General features: G+C 36.2%; 1 protein-coding gene across 3 annotated transcripts; it reads right to left on the bottom strand.

The window, feature by feature from the left end:
- Nucleotides 1–12,378: 12,378 nt before the first annotated feature.
- Nucleotides 12,379–20,709, bottom strand: LOC133620363 (uncharacterized). 3 transcript variants are annotated; one of them, XM_061981812.1, is made up of 5 exons: nucleotides 20,047–20,709; nucleotides 19,687–19,771; nucleotides 15,930–16,002; nucleotides 15,579–15,861; nucleotides 12,379–12,684 (listed from the first exon to the last, which is right to left on the bottom strand). In XM_061981812.1, exons 3-5 carry the CDS (start codon nucleotides 15,956–15,958, stop codon nucleotides 12,577–12,579), a joined length of 420 nt encoding a protein of 139 aa, XP_061837796.1. In that variant the 5' UTR covers nucleotides 15,959–16,002; nucleotides 19,687–19,771; nucleotides 20,047–20,709; the 3' UTR covers nucleotides 12,379–12,576. The 3 variants fall into 3 exon arrangements, with proteins under 3 accessions (XP_061837796.1, XP_061837795.1, XP_061837797.1); XM_061981811.1 differs by lacking the exon at nucleotides 20,047–20,709 and having other exon boundaries at nucleotides 19,687–19,952; XM_061981813.1 differs by lacking the exons at nucleotides 19,687–19,771; nucleotides 20,047–20,709 and having other exon boundaries at nucleotides 15,930–16,265.
- Nucleotides 20,710–20,712: the final 3 nt, after the last annotated feature.

The raw sequence follows: 20,712 nt of genomic DNA on the forward strand, positions 1-20,712 counted from the left end.
TAGGCCTTTAAGTCTTTGTTACTTAGAATATGTTCCCCATACTAAAGTGTTACCTCATGCACAGTCAAAGCAGCTGCACCTACGGTACATATATATATATACAGTATATATATATATATATATATATATATATATATATATATATATATATATATATATATATATATATATATATATATATACAGTATATATATATATATATATATATATATATATATATATATATATATATATATATATATATATATATATATACAATATATATATATATATATATATATATATATATATATATATATATATATATATATATATACACAGTATATATATATATATATATATATATATATATATATATACAGATATATATATATATATATATATATATATATATATATATATATATATATATATATATATATACATATATATGTGTGTACCGTAAGTGCAGCAAGGACAAAACATGATGCTTGGACAGTGCATGATATGCTGCTTTGTGTCACATCGTAGTGAGGGAAGTCCTGTTTTGGGGTTGTCTGGTAAACTTCCTGTTTTATTTTGAAAATTCTAATCCTCCTCTCGTTTCAGGCCATTTGCTTTTCCTCCTGTGTCACTGGTCTGATGTCTCTCCTGATTGCCTGATTGTGCCCACCTGTGTCACCCTCCCTCATGTGTATATAGACCTCGTCTTCCCCTGTCTTGTTGCCAGAGTATATCGTCTTGCTACGTACCTCCAGCCTTGTCCACAGCCTTGAACCGAGTGTGATAAATATTGTCTCGCTTCATTTATTGATTTCCTTGTTTCCTCTGAGAGATTTATTTTCTTTTGCTAAAGTTTTTTGGTCAAGTCTTTTTGTATCAATTTTCATAGTGCCTTGTCTTCCTTTTTTTTTCCTCTTTCTGGAGCGCTTTTAGTTTGCAGGCTTCTCAACTCTTTATAACATACTTTCTGTTTATAGCTTCTCGACTTCTTTGCATGAGTGAAATGACCTTTTTTGTAGATTATCATAGATTGTTGGTTTTTTGTTATTAGACTCGTATAGAACTTTTGCTATTGCCCTTTTCCTCCTTATGGAGTGATTTTCTGTTTATTGCCTTATGTCCTATGCTACACATCCTCTTGTTGCTCGAATATATCATAGATAGATTTTGTAGCCACTTTGTTTAATCACTCTGTCCAAGAGATAGCAAAGAAAACTATTTAAATAAAGTCTGAGTCAATTGTCTCTCTTCTGCACCTGAGTCCTCATTTTCGCTTAGACCTAACACTTTGACAGCTTGAATAGTGCATGATATGCTGCTTTGACAGTGCATGATATGCTGCTTGGACAGTGCATGATATGCTGCTTGGACAGTGCATGATATGCTGCTTGGACAGTGCATGATATGCTGCTTGGACAGTGCATGATATGCTGCTCTGCCCAGCAAAGCCACCAAACAGAGATCTACTGTCACAAACGAACACAAAGCCTGACTGCTCGGACTTTGGTACCTCAGGGCGAACAGGAAGCTCTCAAAGGTGTTCCAGTGTTTGATGTCCTGCCAGCTCCTGCAAAGATGCTGCTGACTAAAAAGTATGTGTTCCATAAACGTGAAGAAAAGGCCTCTTGGGTTTTTTTTCCTTTCCACCCTGTCAGCAGATGTGCAACAACATCAGCGCTTGGCGTGTGCTGCACAATGTTAGCTTGAAAAGTGCTGACCCCCCTCTCCCACCCAGCACATCATCCTTCTCATCCAATCCACTTTCCTCGGTGGAATCCACTCTTTAAGGGATGTTACACGGACTACACGCTTCCCACTTTGCCTTCATGTGTGGAAAAGACACGTCAGGAATCAGAGGTGGGTAGTAACGCGCTACATTTACTCCGTTACATCTACTTGAGTAACTTTTGGGATAAATTGTACTTCTAAGAGTAGTTTTAATGCAACATACTTTTACTTTTACTTGAGTATATTTATAGAGAAGAAACGCTACTTTTACTCTGCTACTTTTATCTACATTCAGCTCGCTACTCGCTACTAATTTTTATCGATCTGTTAATGCACGCTTTGTTTGTTTTGGTCTGTCATAGTGCCTGCGTTTCAACAAATACAGTCACTGGTGACGTTCACTCCGTTCCACCAATCAGATGCAGTCACTGGTGACGTTGGACCAATCAAACAGAGCCAGGTGGTCACATGACCTGACTTAAACAAGTTGAAAAACTTATTGGGGTGTTACCATTTAGTGGTCAATTGTACGGAATATATACTGTACTGTGCAATCTACTAATAAAAGTTTCAATCAATCAATCAAAAGTGTGAAGGAAAAAAGACCCTTTTTTATTTCAACCGTACATCTCGTCAAAAGCCTAAAGACTGACTGCACAGTTCCTGTCTTCACAATAAAAGTGCCGCTCCATCGCGCCTGCGCTTTCAAAACAAGAGTCTCCGAAAGCCAGTGCAAACAAGCTAGCAAGCTACGGAGTTTGCCGCCAATGTATTTCTTGTAAAGTGTATAAAAACGAATATGGAAGCTGGACAAATAAGATGCCAAAAACAGTTTCATGTGGTATTAGACAGAAAGGAGGAACTTTTTTTCTCCTCCATTTGAAAACGTGGACGCTATCAGGACTACTGTCTGATTACAATCAATGCAAGTCATCAGAATCAGGTAATACACCAACTTATATTCTTGTCTTCATGAAAGAAAGGAATCTATATGTGTTAAACATGCATGTATATTCATTGAAACACCTTTAACATGTAAACAAAAACGGCAAAATAAATAAATATAAATTATATACTGTATATATATATATGTGTGTGTGTATATATATATATATATATATGTATATGTATATATATATAAATGTGTGTGTGTATATATATATATATATATATATATATATATATATATATATATATATATGTGTGTGTGTGTATATATATATATGTGTGTATGTATATATATATATATATATATATATATATATATATATATATATATATATATATATATATATATATATATGTCTTAATAAGGTTATCCAAAAAATAGTGCTCGATACTGTAGTAGAGCGCAATATATGTATGTGTGGGTAAAAAAAAATAAAAAATAAAAAAATAAAAAAAAATAAAAAAAAATTCAAGCCAATCCGCAACCCACTCCTCACCAAGCTGAAAAATGACAAGGAGCGCATCAAGAAAGTAAACAACCTCATCATAGCTGCCGATAAAACCACAAACTTCTACAGAATGGACATACCAGAACACCACACCTTACTGGACAGAAGCATCACCAAATCATACAAGAAAGCGCAACCCAACACCTTACAGAACATCCACCTGGAAAATAAAAGGATCGCGGCTGAACTGGACATTGAGGACAGGGTGGACGCCACAGCCAACAAGGAAGCCTTCATCACATTGAAGGACCACAAACCCAACTTCGCAAATAACCCAACATGCCGACTAATAAACCCAACTAAATCTGAAATAGGAAAAATCAGCAAAATAATCCTGGACAGAGTCAACACAAAAATCAAGGACAAAACACCACTCAACCAATGGAGAAATACAGCAGCAGTAATCAAATGGTTCAACAACATCCAAGACAAACAACAGCACAACTTTATCTCCTTTGATATCGAGGAATTTTACCCTTCCATCACGCAAGACCTACTGACTCAAGCACTAGACTTCGCCTCAGACTACGACTCAATCACAGGCAACGAAAGAAACATCATCATCCACGCAAAAAACTCCATTCTCATCCACAACAGTACACCATGGCAAAAAAAGAACAATGCAACATTTGACGTCACTATGGGAAGTTTTGACGGAGCAGAAACGTGTGAACTCGTTGGGAGTTTCCTCCTCTCCCAGCTCGCCAGCCTCAATCTGAACCTTGGTATTTACCGTGATGACGGACTGGCAGTGTGTCGCGCCTCGCCAAGGAGCGGCGAGAATACCAAGAAGCGCATATGCCAAATTTTCAAAGAGAACGGCCTACGGATCACGATTGAAGCCAATCACTTCAACCTGAGAAATAACAGCTACCAACCATTCACGAAACCCAACACAACACTCCAATACGTGCACCATGACAGCAACCACCCACCCACCACCACGAAAAGAATACCTACCGGAATCAATAAAAGGCTATCGATGCTGTCATCTAGCAAAGCTGAATTTGACCAAGCAACCCCCCCGTACCAAAAAGCCATTGATGAAAGCGGATACAATTTCACCCTCACCTATGAACCCACGCCAGGAAACCAGCCAAAAAAGAACAGAAAACGAAACGACATCATCTGGCACAACCCCCCATACAGCAAAAACGTCTCAACTAACATTGGACACAAATTCCTCAATCTGATTGACAAACACTTTCCCAAAGACAACACCCTAAGAAAAGTATTCAACAAGAACAACATTAAATTGAGCTACAGCTGCATGAACAATATACGACAAATCATCTCAAACCACAACAAAACAATTGCAAATGAGCCGTCGGCCCCCAGACAGAGCGACTCCAAAACCAACAAAGGCTGTAACTGTCGAAAGAAACATGATTGCCCTCTCAACGGGGGGTGCTTACAAACATCAGTTGTCTACCAATCTAAGGTAATACGCAAGGACATTAACACATCCGACACATATGTAGGATTAACCGAGGGAGAATTCAAAACCAGATGGAACAATCACAAGGCTTCTTTCAGGAACCAAAACCTGCGAAATACCACAGAACTCAGCAAACACATTTGGGACCTCAAAGACAATAATGTTGAATATTCAATAACATGGCAAATTCTTGCATCCAGCACACCTTACAATAGTGGTAATAAAAGATGCAACCTATGCTTGAAAGAGAAACTGTGTATTATTTACCGTCCAGACCTGTCATCCCTCAACAAGCGCAGCGAAATTGTAACAGCATGCCGCCATAGACGGAAACACCTCCTAGGTAACACATGAGCCAATCACCACGCCCCTACGCCAGCCTGTACCCACCCACTCTGTGCCCTATATAAACCATGGTATGCGAATGCTCCCATTAAAATCTCCTGATGATTGAGGGTACCCCCCCTCATGAAACAGGCCTGTAGAGATGAAATAGTCTTGTGATTTTTTTCCCCCACACATACATACATATATATATATATATATTATATATATATATATATATATATATATATATATGTATGTGTGTATATATATATATATATATATATATATATATATATATATATATATGATATGTGTGTGTATGTTACTCATCAGTTACTCAGTACTTGAGTAGTTTTTTCACAACATACTTTTTACTTTTACTCAAGTAAATATTTGGGTGACTACTCCTTATTTTTACTTGAGTAATAAATCTCTAAAGTAACAGTACTCTTACTTGAGTACAATTTCTGGCTACTCTACCCACCTCTGTCAGGAATACTTCTCTTGTCCAGAGAAATCTTACCGTCCTGACAAGTACTCACTATCGCCAGGAGGTGTTTTTACTGCTCTGGTGACACGGTGCACCTGCATGTGATACAACCACTCATCTTCCCATAGGAATGAAGGGAAGTAGAAATAATCTGTTCCAGTGTCACACAACCTTTAAATGTATCCATCCATCCATTTTCTACTGCTTGTCCCTTTCGGGGGCGACATTTAAACAGGCTTAAAGTGTAAAAAGAAGTGAACCACTATTACCGTATTGACCGAAATATAAGACAATATTTGCTTGAAAATGGGTTATCAATATTCATGTTATAGTTTGTATTGATATTTCGATGATATTTTTTTAAATAAAATGAATAAAAGCTATTTCACTGATGTTGAAAACATGATTTAATACAAAATAAAAAATAGTATTTGATATTATTTTTGTTTAAAGAAGTGTCATTTGTCTTGTATTCTGTGTTGTCTTACACATTTTTTGGGTCAACACAGTAATACGATATATTATTCAGATAATATAAATATTAATATTAACAAGAAGGAAAATCAATAAAACAGTCCTGCTTACCTGAAATGATGGACAAAAATGCAATTAAAATTTCCGACGGTATAACATAGGTGGGGGTTTGTTGGCCGGTTTGTCTCGCAGTGGACATAAGAACAACGTGCAGAACAAGAATAATAATATTAATAATAAAGTATGAAGTATGAGCAACAATAACATGGGCTGATTGCATTGCAGCAGACCCATAATAAAACAGCAATAGTAATAGTATTAGTGATAATTAAAAAATAATACCACTACTACTATTACTACTAATAATACGTGCCAACAAATAAATAAATCTATAAATTATTTAATTAAATATGTAATGTTTACAAATTAAACATGCCTTGCCTAATACGCTGTATTTGTAATGCACTTTACGTGCCAGAAAAATCTCAAATATTACTTTATTAATTACATTTTTTATAAAATTTTTTGAACTGCTGGTTTATTTCAAATGTTGTCAGTAGTTTTTGCTGGGAGGAACAAATGTGTCTTTTTTTATCGTATCAGACTAACTTGAACAAACTATTTCTTCTGAATAAAATGTAATGAGTGTATATTTAGCGTTAGGTTAGCAGTAGCTTCAGCATAAAAGTGTCAACACAATATTTTTACAGTAATACATCCATTTCTATATTAATATGCGGCCAAGCCTGAAATTGTGGCTTCGAGTTTTCATTGAAACGTAAATAAAATGAGAAAAAAAAAATGTTTCGGCAACAATGCTTTTTGTGCAGTAAATCATCTTATTTACTTGCCGGTTGAATACAATTCATTTTAGCTTGAGGGCCGCATGAAGGAAAATCTATTCCCAGACTAGTAAAATCATGGCATAATAACTTAAAAATAAAGACAACTTCAGGTTGTTTTCTTTGTTTTATTTTGGCCAAAATAGAACACGCATATTCTTAAAATGTACACATTACAAATAATCCTTTTATTATCATATATGATAATAACATTGCATATCAAAGAGAATACACTGTACAATATTTTTTCTTCTTTCAAGTAAAAGAAAATAACACAATGCAATACCAATTCCAACTCTAACTACAAAGATGATGATCATGTTGACACTTCAAGTTAGTTGAAAATTCTGAGGGGAAAAAATGTGCAGTTTCAAAACCCCCATAAAGAACACAATGAACTTAAGACTTTTTCTCATTATATTTAAAAAGCCATTAAACTTTAAGCACTTCCTGTTTAGCATTCTAATGTTGGCAGTTCACCATGAAAAACATGCTTGAAAAAGAGTATTTCCCCAAACCGCCACAACTGCCACGACACATTAATTTATCATAATTACAATATAATTGTAATATAAACAAAACAATTGTCAAAATGACACCATAATGGCCAAATTAAAATAACATAGCTACACACTTAACCAATGTGAACATGGTAGATTTAATCATAAAATAAAATCGAACAATCAACAAATCTAGAAACACACAATGGATTTCAGGGTGCGCATCGCGCTGTCAACCAATTGCGAGCGCTGCATGGAACTCTAACTACAAAGATGATGATCATGTTGACTTTAATCTTTGCATCTTACCGTGTTGATATTTTATCCGTCGAGTGGAGAAAGATACGGCCAGATACAGGCCGTATCTGGCCCCTGGGTCATATAAGTTTGACACAACTGCTTTAGAGGGATCATATAATGCAAAACACACCTTTCTTGTCTGTGATCACCTGTTTTTGTGTGTATTCGGGATCCCCATAGGTAACGGAAATTTTAATTCAAACCATTGAGGCGTTGTAAAGATATTTATAAAACAGTTTGAGACCAGGAGAACTCCTAAGATATTTTGCTATTTGATGCCATCTTGCAAAATGTTAGCATGCTAACCTTTTTAGCTTCGTTTTTAGTTGTAGACCTACGAGTCATGTATTGTTACGTGACACTGTCTTGCTATAGCACAGAGGTGTCACATCACAGTTATGTTTGGCCCCAGAGGGCCGCTTCAAACAGTGAATACTATTACACAACTTTTTAATGCATTTTATTAGTAGATTTTTTTTTAAACTAAAATGTAAAAAAAAATATGGTAAATTGCGATGATTTCACCACGAAATTGTGTGTATATTACTGTAAATGGAAAAATATTACTGCTGTTTTTATGGTAAAAAAAACAAACAAAGGCAGCTCAGTTGCCAGAATTTTACTGTAAAATTTACATTTGTTTTTTTTACTGTAAATTTAAAAAAAATGCAATTTTACAGTAAAATTTTGGCACCTGAGCTGCCAGTTTGTTTTTTTATTTTGTTTTTACCGCGAATCAACAACTGTAGATTTTTCGGTGTATTACTGTAAATTCCAAAACGGCACCACAGTTTATTACAGTAAAAAAAAAAGTACTGTTTTCTTTTTCATTTAGAGAAAAATGCTGTAAAAACCACAGTAAATTTCACAATTTTACCATGAAATCTATTGCTACTTTTACAGTGCACAATTTGATGGATAACTTGCTTTGAAATCATTATTATTAGTATTTATTTCTATTTAAAAAATACTTTGAATGTTTGATGATATATTTTTGCATAATTAGACAATATTTAAGTTAACATAATTTGCGATTACATGGAGTACATATATTTTTTTTCCTCTCAAAATAGAAAGAAAGAATACATTTAGTAAGAAAAGTTACAGTACTTTATTGATCCATATTATTTCCAGGCTTTCGAGAGCCAAATAAAATGAAGTGGCGGGCCACATCTTGCCCCCGGGCCTTGAGTTTGACACCTGTGCTTTACCACGCTGACTGTTAGCATGTTTGATCCAATTTTGCAAGTATGCACTTATGTCATAAATGTTGTTCATTTCAATTATTTCCCAGATTAACACTTTGTTTCAGTCGAAATATTCTGACATGAAAATGAGAAATGTGAGCACTAGAACTGGGTGTAGTATGCACAAATGGGACCAAGTATTTTTAATGTATTTTTATTTTGTACTTTTCTCCATCTTTTTGTATGTGTTTTACACTTTTCTCAACTTTTCTTAAAAAGCCTAACCAGGGACGAAGGTTGTAATTTAGCCTGTGGCGAGAAGTCTTATGTACTTTCACAAGGGTTACTTTTCATCGTACTGTCCCTGTCAAATAAAATAAAAAATAAAAAAGCTAATTATTACAACATTTTAACAACGTTTATTTTGAGCTTCAGAATTGGAGAATTCACACGCAATTTCTACACCAATTTTGCTTCATCTGTTTGTTGATATTTCCCTTCAGCAACTGGGGGTGTGAGCAAGGAATGCCCTCTTGAGTCACCAAACATGTTTCCATGTCAGATAAAGGTTCACTGTCAGTTTTCCACTCAAACCAGTCATGAACTATAGTTCAATCCAGTCAAACATGAATCGTTTTTGACCTAAATATCCACCTCCAGACTTTAACCAAAACATTGGAACGTGGGGGCCATTTTTATATTTTTCGTTTTCAAAACCCATACAATATATATAAAAATGTTAAAAATATGTTTTTTTTTTCGACGATCAAATCTCTAGACTAATGGTTCTCAAACTTTTTTTCACACTCACAATGACCAACATTAAAATACAGTGGCATAGTAGGCCCACATATTCATCAAAAACAAGGCAGAGATATATTTAATATTTTTGACCACTGTAACATTACACACAGTTTGAACAGTAACACGGTGTTTGGAATATAGGAAAATAAAACACTGTACTTTAATGATGTGATTCATTGGCGTACCACTAGATGGAGCCAGAGTACCACGTTCCGCAGTTTGAAAATAACTGCTCCCTCAATATTTTTGGGGTAAAAATGTTTTACGGGGATCCAAAAGACTCTCACCCATAAAAGTGTTAAAAGTAGGTCACTTATTAATATTGTTGTTTTACTTTCAACGCTTAAATATCTATAGATCAACTTCAGATCCATTTGTTGACATAAATTTGTACTTTTTTTTTAATGTCTTACGCACTTTTTGTTCAGGAAAACCCTGTTTTTTTGTAGCAAAAACACAACATTTTAAAATATTTCCCCCAAACGTGTTTTCAAAGTGGAGACTTTGATGTGAACTAATTGGAGCCTTAAGTATGTCAATGATTCATGACAACATTGATTATGATTCATTATTATTTGTTTGAACAATGACATAAAAAAAAAACAACAGACTTTATGAGAGCCAAAAAACATAATAAAACATAATTTACTGTACAAGATCTGCTGTCATTAGGATGCCGACTGCTAGGATGTTCATATATTCCTATTTAGATGAAGAATGACTCATAATGCATGCGAAGTAAAGGGGGTGGAACCAATCGTCTTTTCGTGTCGCTCTTGCCATTTGCGGGTCTAAATTGGCTTTCAAAGTGTACCAACTTGTCGGAATACGTCGTCCTTCTACTATCCAGGTGAGAGGCATGATGTATGATCTACAATAAACTTTATAGAGCTAGGAAACGAGGAAGCAGCTGATCAGTCGATGTCAACATCGGCACACAGGAAGTGATCACGCTATAAATAGTTTGTCTGCGTTAGCACTTATAATAACAATATCACTGATTCTTGGTTAATAATCAAGTCACAAAATGTAAATGGAGTATTGTTGGTGGTTTTTGGATATCTTGTTGCCTCAGTAGACTGGTTTTAAAATTTGCAACCCAGTTCACTCTCATCTCCCTGGTATTTTGCATACTCCTCAGCATGTCTAGTTGTATAATGACGTTTCAAATTGTATTCCTTGTGCACCGCAACTTTCTCTGTATCAACTACAGAAAAGAGCTATAAGGATTATTCATAAAGTAGATTACTTAGAACACACTAACATATTATTTATTCATTCGGGTTTATTGAAATTACAGGAGCTAGTAAAGTTACAGACATTATGTGTCATGTTTAAGGCTAAAAGTAAAACATTACCAGCAAATTTACAAAAAATGTTTGTCATCACTTCTGAGAATGAAGAGCATAGAAGAAAGGGTCATTTCAAACATTAGTATTAAAGGACAACTTTAAAACACATGTGTATATCAGTGGTGGGGGTTAAACTATGGAATTCTCTTTACAATGAGATAAAAGATTGTAAAAATATATTCCAATTGAAAAAATATATAAAGACAGAACAATAAGATCATATGGACAGCCATAAGTGTTTACATTTTGCTTTATATTTATTATTTTACTTATTTTTTGCCTGGTTTTGTATTTGTTTTGTATCATCCCGTAAGGTGTATATTACTTCTTTAGTTTTTTTTGTTCGGTTTGTACTTCATGAAGTTTTGCACTTCTTGTGTTTTTTTGTGTGTTTTTTTGTTTGTTTTCGTTATATTTGGATGTAATTGTTGGTTTGTATGATATCATTAAGTAAGACTACGTATTATGTTGAAGGGGGCAGGAAAATATAAGATTTTTCTTCATCCTGCTCCTTCTCAGGCATTGGTGTGTAAATGTATAATTGAATAATTGAGGTATAATTGTTTATTGATCAAAGATGCACATCAATGAAGGAGATAAATAAAAATGAAATGAAATAAGACACGTCGGGGTGCCCCTGTGCTCAACAAAGAAATAGTGCATCAAAAATCGTCTCTGTCTGGAGCCAACGGGAGGGGGGTGGGGTGGGGGGGAGGGGAGGGGGTTTCGCCGTGGAGTTTACAGTTACGGTAGCTCGCACAATTAGCCCCGAACGGGCTAACATCACCACTAACGTGCTACACGTCTGATTCGCCCAGCGACTCTCTGTCGGAGTATCAGCGCTGGGGTCCAGTGCACCACAGGGCGGGGTTGGGGGTAGCGGGGGTGTATATTGTAGCCCGGAAGAGTTAGGGCTGCAAAGGATTCTGGGTATTTGTTCTGTTGTGTTTATGTTGTGTTTAGGTGCGGATGTTCTCCCGAAATGTGTTTGTCATTCTTGTTTGGTGTGGATTCACAGTGTGGCGCATATTTGTAAGAGTGTTAAAGTTGTTGATACAACCACCCTCAGTGTGACACGTATGGCTGTTCCTCAAGTATGTCTTGCAATCACTCGTGTGTGCCTGCTGAAGCCTCAAACAACTTGTGTCTGGGCTGGCACGCTGTTTGTATGGAGAAAATGACGGTACGGTGACAGGTTCTAGAGGACACTAAAGGCAGTTAATACCACACCGTGATTGGTAGACTCCTTCAGCGTCGCACACAACGCTGTCAAGCGCCATTCATTTTAAACTCGCGAGCTGCACTAACATTAAACTTTCATATTAAGGTGGGAGCCGCAAAATAACGTCTCGCGGGCCGCGTGTTTGAAACCCCTGACCTAGACCTTGTCTTGCTGATTATCTGTGTAAAGCTGGGATGACCACGCTGATTTTAACAGTGTTTTATTGAACAACATGCACACCAGACAACATCATCTTAAAGAAAATTAGCCATATCTTTGCATAAAAAATTAGGAGTTTAACATATGAAAGTAGACCAGCTACTTTAGTTGAAATGTTTATACAATTAGCTTCAAAGTCGTTACATTACCTCCAGACTGGTGCCGACTCAGCAGCGTCCGTTCTTCTTATCTCCGTGCTTTCACTCACATTGCAGATAGTCCAGTGCAAGAGTCAGTGTCCACTTGGCAGACTTTTATGCTTGTGTCGGAGGCTGGACGGCGTCCGTGTGAGCTGACGCCGTGATTTGGTTGACGCTGTATTCCGTGTACGCAGGCGGCAGGTCGTCAGGCTTGCACCCCAGCTGGAACACAACGGACAACAACAGTTTCAAAATAAAAAAAAATTCTGCCATTTACGGGTTTTGTCGGGTTTCCTGATGAGGTTTTGAGACATCTCCTACAACTACAGGACCAGTGGTGTGCTGTTGAAGCAAGACTGTTTTTTTTTTCATTTTTGTGTTACGACATTTTAGCGGAGAAAAGTTTTTTAAAATTGTAATTTTCTGCCATTTTCGAGTTTTGTCGGCACTCCTGGTGAGGTTTTTAGACATCTCCTACAACTACAGGACCAGTATTGTGCTGTTGAAGCAAGACAAGTTTTTACATTTTTGGGTAAGGGTCCCCCTTTACGACATTTAAGCGAAAAAAAAGTTTTTAAAAATCCCAAAATTTTCTGCCATTTTCGGGTTTTTGTCGGGACTCCTGATGAAGTTTTGAGACGTCTACTACAACTACAGGACCAGTATTGCGCTGTTGAAGCAAGACTGTTTTTTTTTATTTTTGTGTTACGACATTTTAGCGAAAAAAAGTTTTCGAAAAATATACATTTTCTGCCATTTTCGGGTTTTGCCGGGACTCCTGATGAGGTTTTGAGACATCTCCTACAACTACAGGACCAGTATTGTGCTGTTGAAGCAAGATTGTTTTTTAAATTTTTTGTGTAAGGGTCCCCCCTTACGACATTTTAGCGGAAAAAAGTTAAAAAAAAACTCAACATTTTCTGCCATTTTCGGGTTTTTGTCGGGACTCCTGATGAGGTTTTGAGACATCTCCTACAACTACAGGACCAGTATTGTGCTGTTGAAGTAAGACATTTTTTTTAATTTTTTGTGTAAGGGTCCCCCCTTACGACATTTTAGTGGAAAAAAGTTTTTTTTTAATTGTAATTTTCTGTCATTTTCAAGTTTTGTCGGCACTCCTGATGAGGTTTTGAGACATCTCCTACAACAACAGGACCAGTGTTGTGCTGTTGAAGCAAGACAATTTTTAAACATTTTTCGGTAAGGGTACCCTATAACATTTAAGCGAAAAAAAAGTTTAAAAAAAAATAAAAAAAATTCTGCCATTTTCGTGTTTTTGCTGGGACTCCTGATGAGGTTTTGAGACATCTCCTACAACTACAGGACCAGTATTGTGCTGTTGAAGCAAAACAGTTTTTTTAATTTTTTGTGTAAGGGTCCCCTTTACGACATTTTAGCAGAAAAAAGTTTTAAAACATTTACATTTTCTGCCATTTTCGAGTTTTGTCGGCACTCCTGATGAGGTTTTAAAACATCTCCTACAACTACAGGACCAGTATTGTGCTGTTAAAGCAAGATCGTTTTTAAATTTTTTGTGTAAGGGTCCCCCCTTACGACATTTTAGCGGAAAAAAGTTTTAAAAAATTGTAATTTTCTGCCATTTTCGAGTTTTGTCGGCACTCCTGATGAGGTTTTGAGACATCTCCTACAACTACAGGACCAGTATTGTGCTGTTGAAACAAGACACGTTTTTACATTTTTGGGTAAGCGTCCCCCTTTACGATATTTAAGCGAAAAAAAAAGTTTAAAAAATATATATATTTTCTGCCATTTTCGGGATTTTGTCGGCACTCCTGATGAGGTGTTGAGACATCTCCTACAACTACAGGACCAGTGTTGTGCTGTTGAAGCAAGACCATTTTTAAAATGTTTCGGTAAGGGTCCCCCTTTACGACATTTAAGCGAAAAAAAAGTTTTTAATAAAATATAAATTTTCTGACATTTTCGTGTTTTTGTCGGGACTCCTGATGAGGTTTTGAGACGTCTCCTACAACTACAGGACCAGTATTGTGCTGTTGAAGCAAGACAAGTTTTGATGACGTTTATTCAATGTTGGGTTCAGACGTTGATTTGACCATTGAAATTTGGTAATTTCCCAAACAATATTCTACAACACAAATACAACGTTGAAACAACATGCTTTTTGACAACGTTTAATCAATGTCAGGTTGTGACGTTGATTCGACCATTAAAATGTGGTTATTTCCCAAACAACAATGTGGATCCAACGTTAGACATCCACGTTGTCTCAATTTACAAACACAACTATTTTGCGACGTTGTCTGAAAGTCAGTTTTAAAGGACATGTACGTATAATCAACGTTGGCTGTCAGGAGTCCTATAGGGTTGCAAAGGGGTGGAAAGTTTCCGGTAAATTTCCTGAAACTTTCCGGAAATTTACCACGGGAAGTTAAGCTCGGGAAGTTTGGAAGTATTGACCATTTTTTGATTATTAAAAGTTGGACACCGTCCATGGGAATTAATGGGAATATATGAGAATTAATGGGGAATTACAATAATGATATATTATTGGGCACTTGTCTATATGCTGCTGCATCTTTGTGGCATTTTTGACGAAGCTCTTTGCACAGTATTTGCAAATATACACAGCCTTTCCGTCTCCACACATCAGATCAAATATATTTACCCCAGTAATATCATCAAAACTTACCTGACTGGATTAAGTCCTTGGGCTCAAATACTAGTGTGGCCTCAATAGCCCTGCTGTAGTGTGTAGCATGCTGGGAATTATCTGTGCATGTGATGGAGGAATGCACCGTAAAGGGTTGAAATTCTACTGAATTTGCATTAAATCAGGTTATTTTAGCTAGTAGTCATGCTGCAAGATCTAGCATGTTGCATTCAATGTTTATTCGCATTAATATCCCATTAATTCCCGCTAATTCCCATATATTCCCATGGAAAGTTTCCAACTTTGAATATTCCCGGAATTTTGCAACCACAGTCAGGACCCGCAGATTTACCAGGATCCACTTGTTTTAACCATCCAGTCATCTGGGTATTTGGTATTTCAGCAGACTGGATTATTTTGACCTTTCACTCTAATGATTATTATTGATAAATATCAGGGTGGTTGTGGACCAGTAAAGACTCACCTCAGTATAGGAGGGAGGAGGTCCACTGTAGTTGGCGGCGTTGTACTGCGGAGGCGTGAAGATCTCCTGGCTGTACCGAGGCGTCCTGTGGTGGTCTTCCTCGTCCTGCTGCGACAGTCTGCCGGGGAAGGGGATGAAATATATGGAAGGAGGGCGATTGTCCTGCTCGCTGCGACGCCACGCCTCCCTCTCGATCTGCTCCTGCCTGAGGCGACTGCACGCCCGGCAGAAGGTGGTGCAGAACATGATGAGGAGGCCGATGCCCAGAATGGCCAGGAAAATCCTTGGGGAGTCAAAGAATGGAGTCGGTGGAGTGGACTGGGGGGATCACGGCGTGCGGCGTGGACTTACTCTAATGCTGGGATGCTTTTCAGAGACATACTATGTGCTGCTGGAAATAACTGAAATGGACTGGCGGTCAGACCTGAATGGGAAGACGTTACAGTCCATTTAAAACAAAAGACATGTTGGGACTTTTATAAGATTAATTCATTTGGATTGTAAATCCTCCATTTGAAATCTATATTATATGAGCAAATGAGTCAAGAAAGAAGGGAATAATAAGGACTTATTTTTAGAGCTGCACTGAGCCGATACTGGTATCGGTCTGATATCAAAAATATCAGATTATATAGACTTGCACTATCCGATACATGTGCAAAGCTGGACAGCCTAAAACAGCGAAATGTCCTCCAAAATGTTTGATTTTTGGACAAAGGTTAAACATGCTAGCAGCTACACAACAGCTAAGCACACAATAGCACACAAGCTAGACATACATAATAATTGTCCCTAATTCACGCTCCTCCTAAGGGACAGAATTGTTTTCACGCCCCCCGTGAAGTTATTTTTTTATCTGCATGTGTCAAGATAGTTTGTTTTTTTACTAACACTAAAGATGCTTTTACACCATTGTCTCTCCCCCCCACACCCTCACGCCCCTCAGAATACAATTCTGCTCAGGACCCCCATTTAACCATGTTGGATGTCTTCCCTGCAGGGAGCTCTCAGGGCGGTGAAAGTGTGAGTGAGGGTAACTTTATGCAAATGAACACTCGGGCTTAAACTTTCAATTATTTTAGTGTTGGAGTAATCTATCAGTTGCTTTACTCAATTAATCGAGTAACTGGTTTAAAACTTTATAGCCATAACCTTCATTAACTTCTTTTACTTTCCCTTAACTTGTTTGACCTTTTTACCACGTTCCTTTACCTTATTTTCCCTTTAATTTCCCTTCTACTTACCTTTGTTTACCTTGTATTGACCTTCCTTTTCCTTGTTTCACCAACTATTGACATTTTTTACCTTTTATTTACCTTCTTTTACCTACTATTGACCTCATTTTACATTTTATTCACCCACTTTTAACTACTAATAATTTACCTTATTTTTACCTTTTATTCACATTGTTTTACTTACCTATTTACCTTATTTTACTTTTTATTCACCTTTGTTTACCTACCATATGCTTTATTTTACATTTTATTCACCTATTTTAACTACTATTTACCTTATTTTACCTTTTATTTACCTTATTTTACTTACTATTTACCTTATTTTACTTACTATTTACCTTATTTTACATTTTATTCACCTTTTTTTTACCTACAATTTACTTTATTATACCTTTTGTTCATCTTCTTTTATTTTCTACATACCTTATTTTACCTTTTATTTACCTTTTTTTTACCTACTATTTACCCTATTTGACCTTTTAGTCACCTTATTGTACCTACTATTTACCTCATTTTATATTTAGTCGTCTTTTTTTACCTTCTATGTACCTTGTTTTACCTCCTTTGATCTTTTATTTAACTTATTCCTTCCATTTACCTTATTTTACCATTTATTAAAGTTATTTACCTTCTATTAACATTTTACTTCCTTTTACTTTGTATTTAAATTATTTAACTTTTATTTACCTCGTTTCACCTTCTTTTACCCTAAATGTACCTTGTTGTATCTTACTTTACATTATATTCAGCTTGTCTTAACTTCTATTTACCTTATTCTAGCTTTTTATTTATTTTCTTCCATCTTTTATGGACCTTCTATACCATTTCATTTACCTTATTTTACCATCTTTTACCTTCTATTGAACTGGTTTTACCGTCTTTTACCTTTTTACTTACCTTATTTTACCTTCTATTTAACCTGTTTTACCTTCTTTTATGCAGTCCGTATTCAATAAATTGTATTAGTTACTCTCAATAAACGATTAATCGAAGCAACAGAATATAAATCAAAGCTTTTTTCAAATCGAATATTCAAATTAATCGATTAGTCGTTGCAGCCCTAGTTATCACATTTTGGCAGAAATTGGAAGGGCTTGCTTGAAGACATATTTTCTGACACTTCCTGGTTCTGGAAGCACTCCAGACACCCAAACATGTGTATAGAAGTCATTAATTATTTGTTATTTTATCAAAGTCATCCAGCCCTTTGGAACAATTTATGCTAAAGTCCCAACAACTGCATGATATACTTTGAACCCAGAAACTCCAAGTCACTTTGATCTCAGAGGATTTTTTTTACGACCGCCTTTGTTGAAGAGATAAGACGCTTTAGCAGGCTGTAAAAAAAAAAAAGTGCAGTAATCCAATGTGCTTTTACAGTCATACTGCTGGTAAAATGTGATAAATATCAGGTGATCTCCAATGCCACTTAAGTAAGCCATACGGAAGTTGTGACTAGCTGCTTTTGCCTGGAACAATTGAGTGTTATGTTGTAATACATAAAAGGTAGTTTAACACCTGACACAATCACGAGCGCCTGAATCCCAGCATTCATTGCTCGACTGGAACACACGCCAAATGTCAATAACACGTCTTTTTCCAGCTGTAGTAAACAATAGTTTATGGATTATGCAAATGATCAACTTGTGGTTTGGTACCACTTGACAACGACGGTATCGTTATTAAGGTTCATTTAAAAGCACTTTATTACTAATAACTGTACACGCACTTTATTACTAATAACTCTGTAAATGATTAATAAACTTGTGTAACAGGAAGTGCTGCTTCTCTATTTGGCAATATATGTGACAGACTATCTTTTGTGTTCAGTATCCGTAAGGAATACTATTAGTTAATTAACCCTCTTTCAGTACATTTGAGCTGTATTTTGGCAATAATTGGTGGTGGGTTATACATGATTTTTCCGAAGAGGATTTTTTTTCCCTTTCTTTAAAAAAAAAAGGTTTTTCATTTGATTTATTTACATGTTTTATTCTTACACAGGTGTATGATACACTGGCAATTATTCCACAAAAGCCATGCATTACATATAAGTCCTTCATTAAAATAAATAAATAAAATAATGTCATGAAATAATTTGTTGTTGTTTTTTGTTTTGTTTAAATCCATCAATCAGTTTTGCTTTCTACAAAAAACACCATATATGGAATAATTTTATTTTAAACAATTGAAGGCCTTTTAATAAAATTATGTCACAGTTTTAGGTAGTATACATTTGCATAACACAAGCTTTATTTTTACTAATTTAAAAGTGACATTATCTGATCAAAAGACCTTCAAAAGGGTCAAGATTAAAAAAAAGTTTGATTTGTTTGTTTAGGACTGAAGTTTATTGAGAAATTTGACAAAAAAAAGTTGGAAAAAAAGTGCTTTTACACCTTTACGAAACTTAAGGTCTTGTATGTCCTGTTTGCCATCAAAAATATGTAAAATGGTGATTTTTACAATAATAATAATATTGAAAGTGCACAGCAATGTACTGTTCTTAAGGACTTATATAGCAGGTTAATAATTCTGGTGCTCACTGATATATCTGGAAACACCAGAAAATGTATTATTCACTTCAATATTTTTAATGTAAGAAATGAGTATGATATGTATAATAATGATCAAATACCAGTGTAATATCTTTAAATATTACACATAATCAATACTTAATATGAAAAATCAATGTGTGAAGAAGTACAAGAGATTTAAAATGGTGTCTACATGGTCTTGGTCAATGCTAAACATACAAAAGAATAAAAAAACAAACAAAAAAAAAACAGTAAGTCAACAAAGTCAGTCTATGAAGAGTAAACAACGTGTTGTTGAACAAGTGAATGTGAAGGAAGCAGAGAGAGGTTTCTTACCTTGCAGCCAAGAGACGTCTCTCCTCAGACTGGTGTGCCCCTCGGCAGGGCGCAGGTGAGCTCCTGGTGTAGGTGTCACACCTGTCTATGGAAGCAAGGGGTAAGTGTGAGTACCATTTAAGCAAATAACTGTCTTAATATATGCTCCCCAACAAAGATACAATTGTTGTCTTTTGTTTTTATAGTGCGTTGTCTTTTTTTAGCATGTGCTCAAGGTCCATCACAGGAATTTATGACCGCTTTGCAACTTTTAAAGCAAACGCCACCAAGCCTCAACACGGGAACAAGCCCACATTTGAAACATGCCTTACTGTTATCAAAAGAAGTTATAATTTTGTCAAATAAAAGAAAACAACTTACCTTGGACTTTCCATTGAGCCTTCACAGAAGATCCAAACCACTGCATAGACTCCTCCTGCTTACTCCTAATATTGCAGTGTGGTTATTAAAGGCCTACTGAAACCCACTACTACCGACCACGCAGTCTGATAGTTTATATATCGATGATGAAATCTTAACATTGCAACACATGCCAATACGGCCGGGTTAGTTTACTAAAGTGCAATTTTAAATTTCGCGCGACATATCCTGCTGAAAACGTCTCGGTATGATGACATCAGCGCGTGATGTCACGGATTGTGGAGGACATTTTGAGACAGCATGATGGCCAGCTATTAAGTCGTCTGTTTCATCGCAAAATTCCACAGTATTCTGGACATCTGTGTTGGTGAATCTTTTGCAATTTGTTCAATGAACAATGGAGACAGCAAAGAAGAAAACTGTATGAGGGAAGCGGTGTATTGCGGCCGACTTTAGCAACACAAACACGGCCGGTGTTTCATTGTTTACATTCGCGAAAGATGACAGTCAATCTTTACCATTGGCCTGTGGAGAACTGGGACAACAGAGACTCTTACCAGGAGGACTTTGAGTTGGATACGCAGACACGGTGCCGTGAGTACGCTTCCAAACATTTGATCGCTTGCCCGTACGTGCGTGCCGCTATGTGCATGTCACGTAAATAAT

Source organism: Nerophis lumbriciformis, linkage group LG24 (genome assembly GCF_033978685.3).
Source record: "Nerophis lumbriciformis linkage group LG24, RoL_Nlum_v2.1, whole genome shotgun sequence".
NCBI lineage: Eukaryota > Metazoa > Chordata > Actinopteri > Syngnathiformes > Syngnathidae > Nerophis > Nerophis lumbriciformis.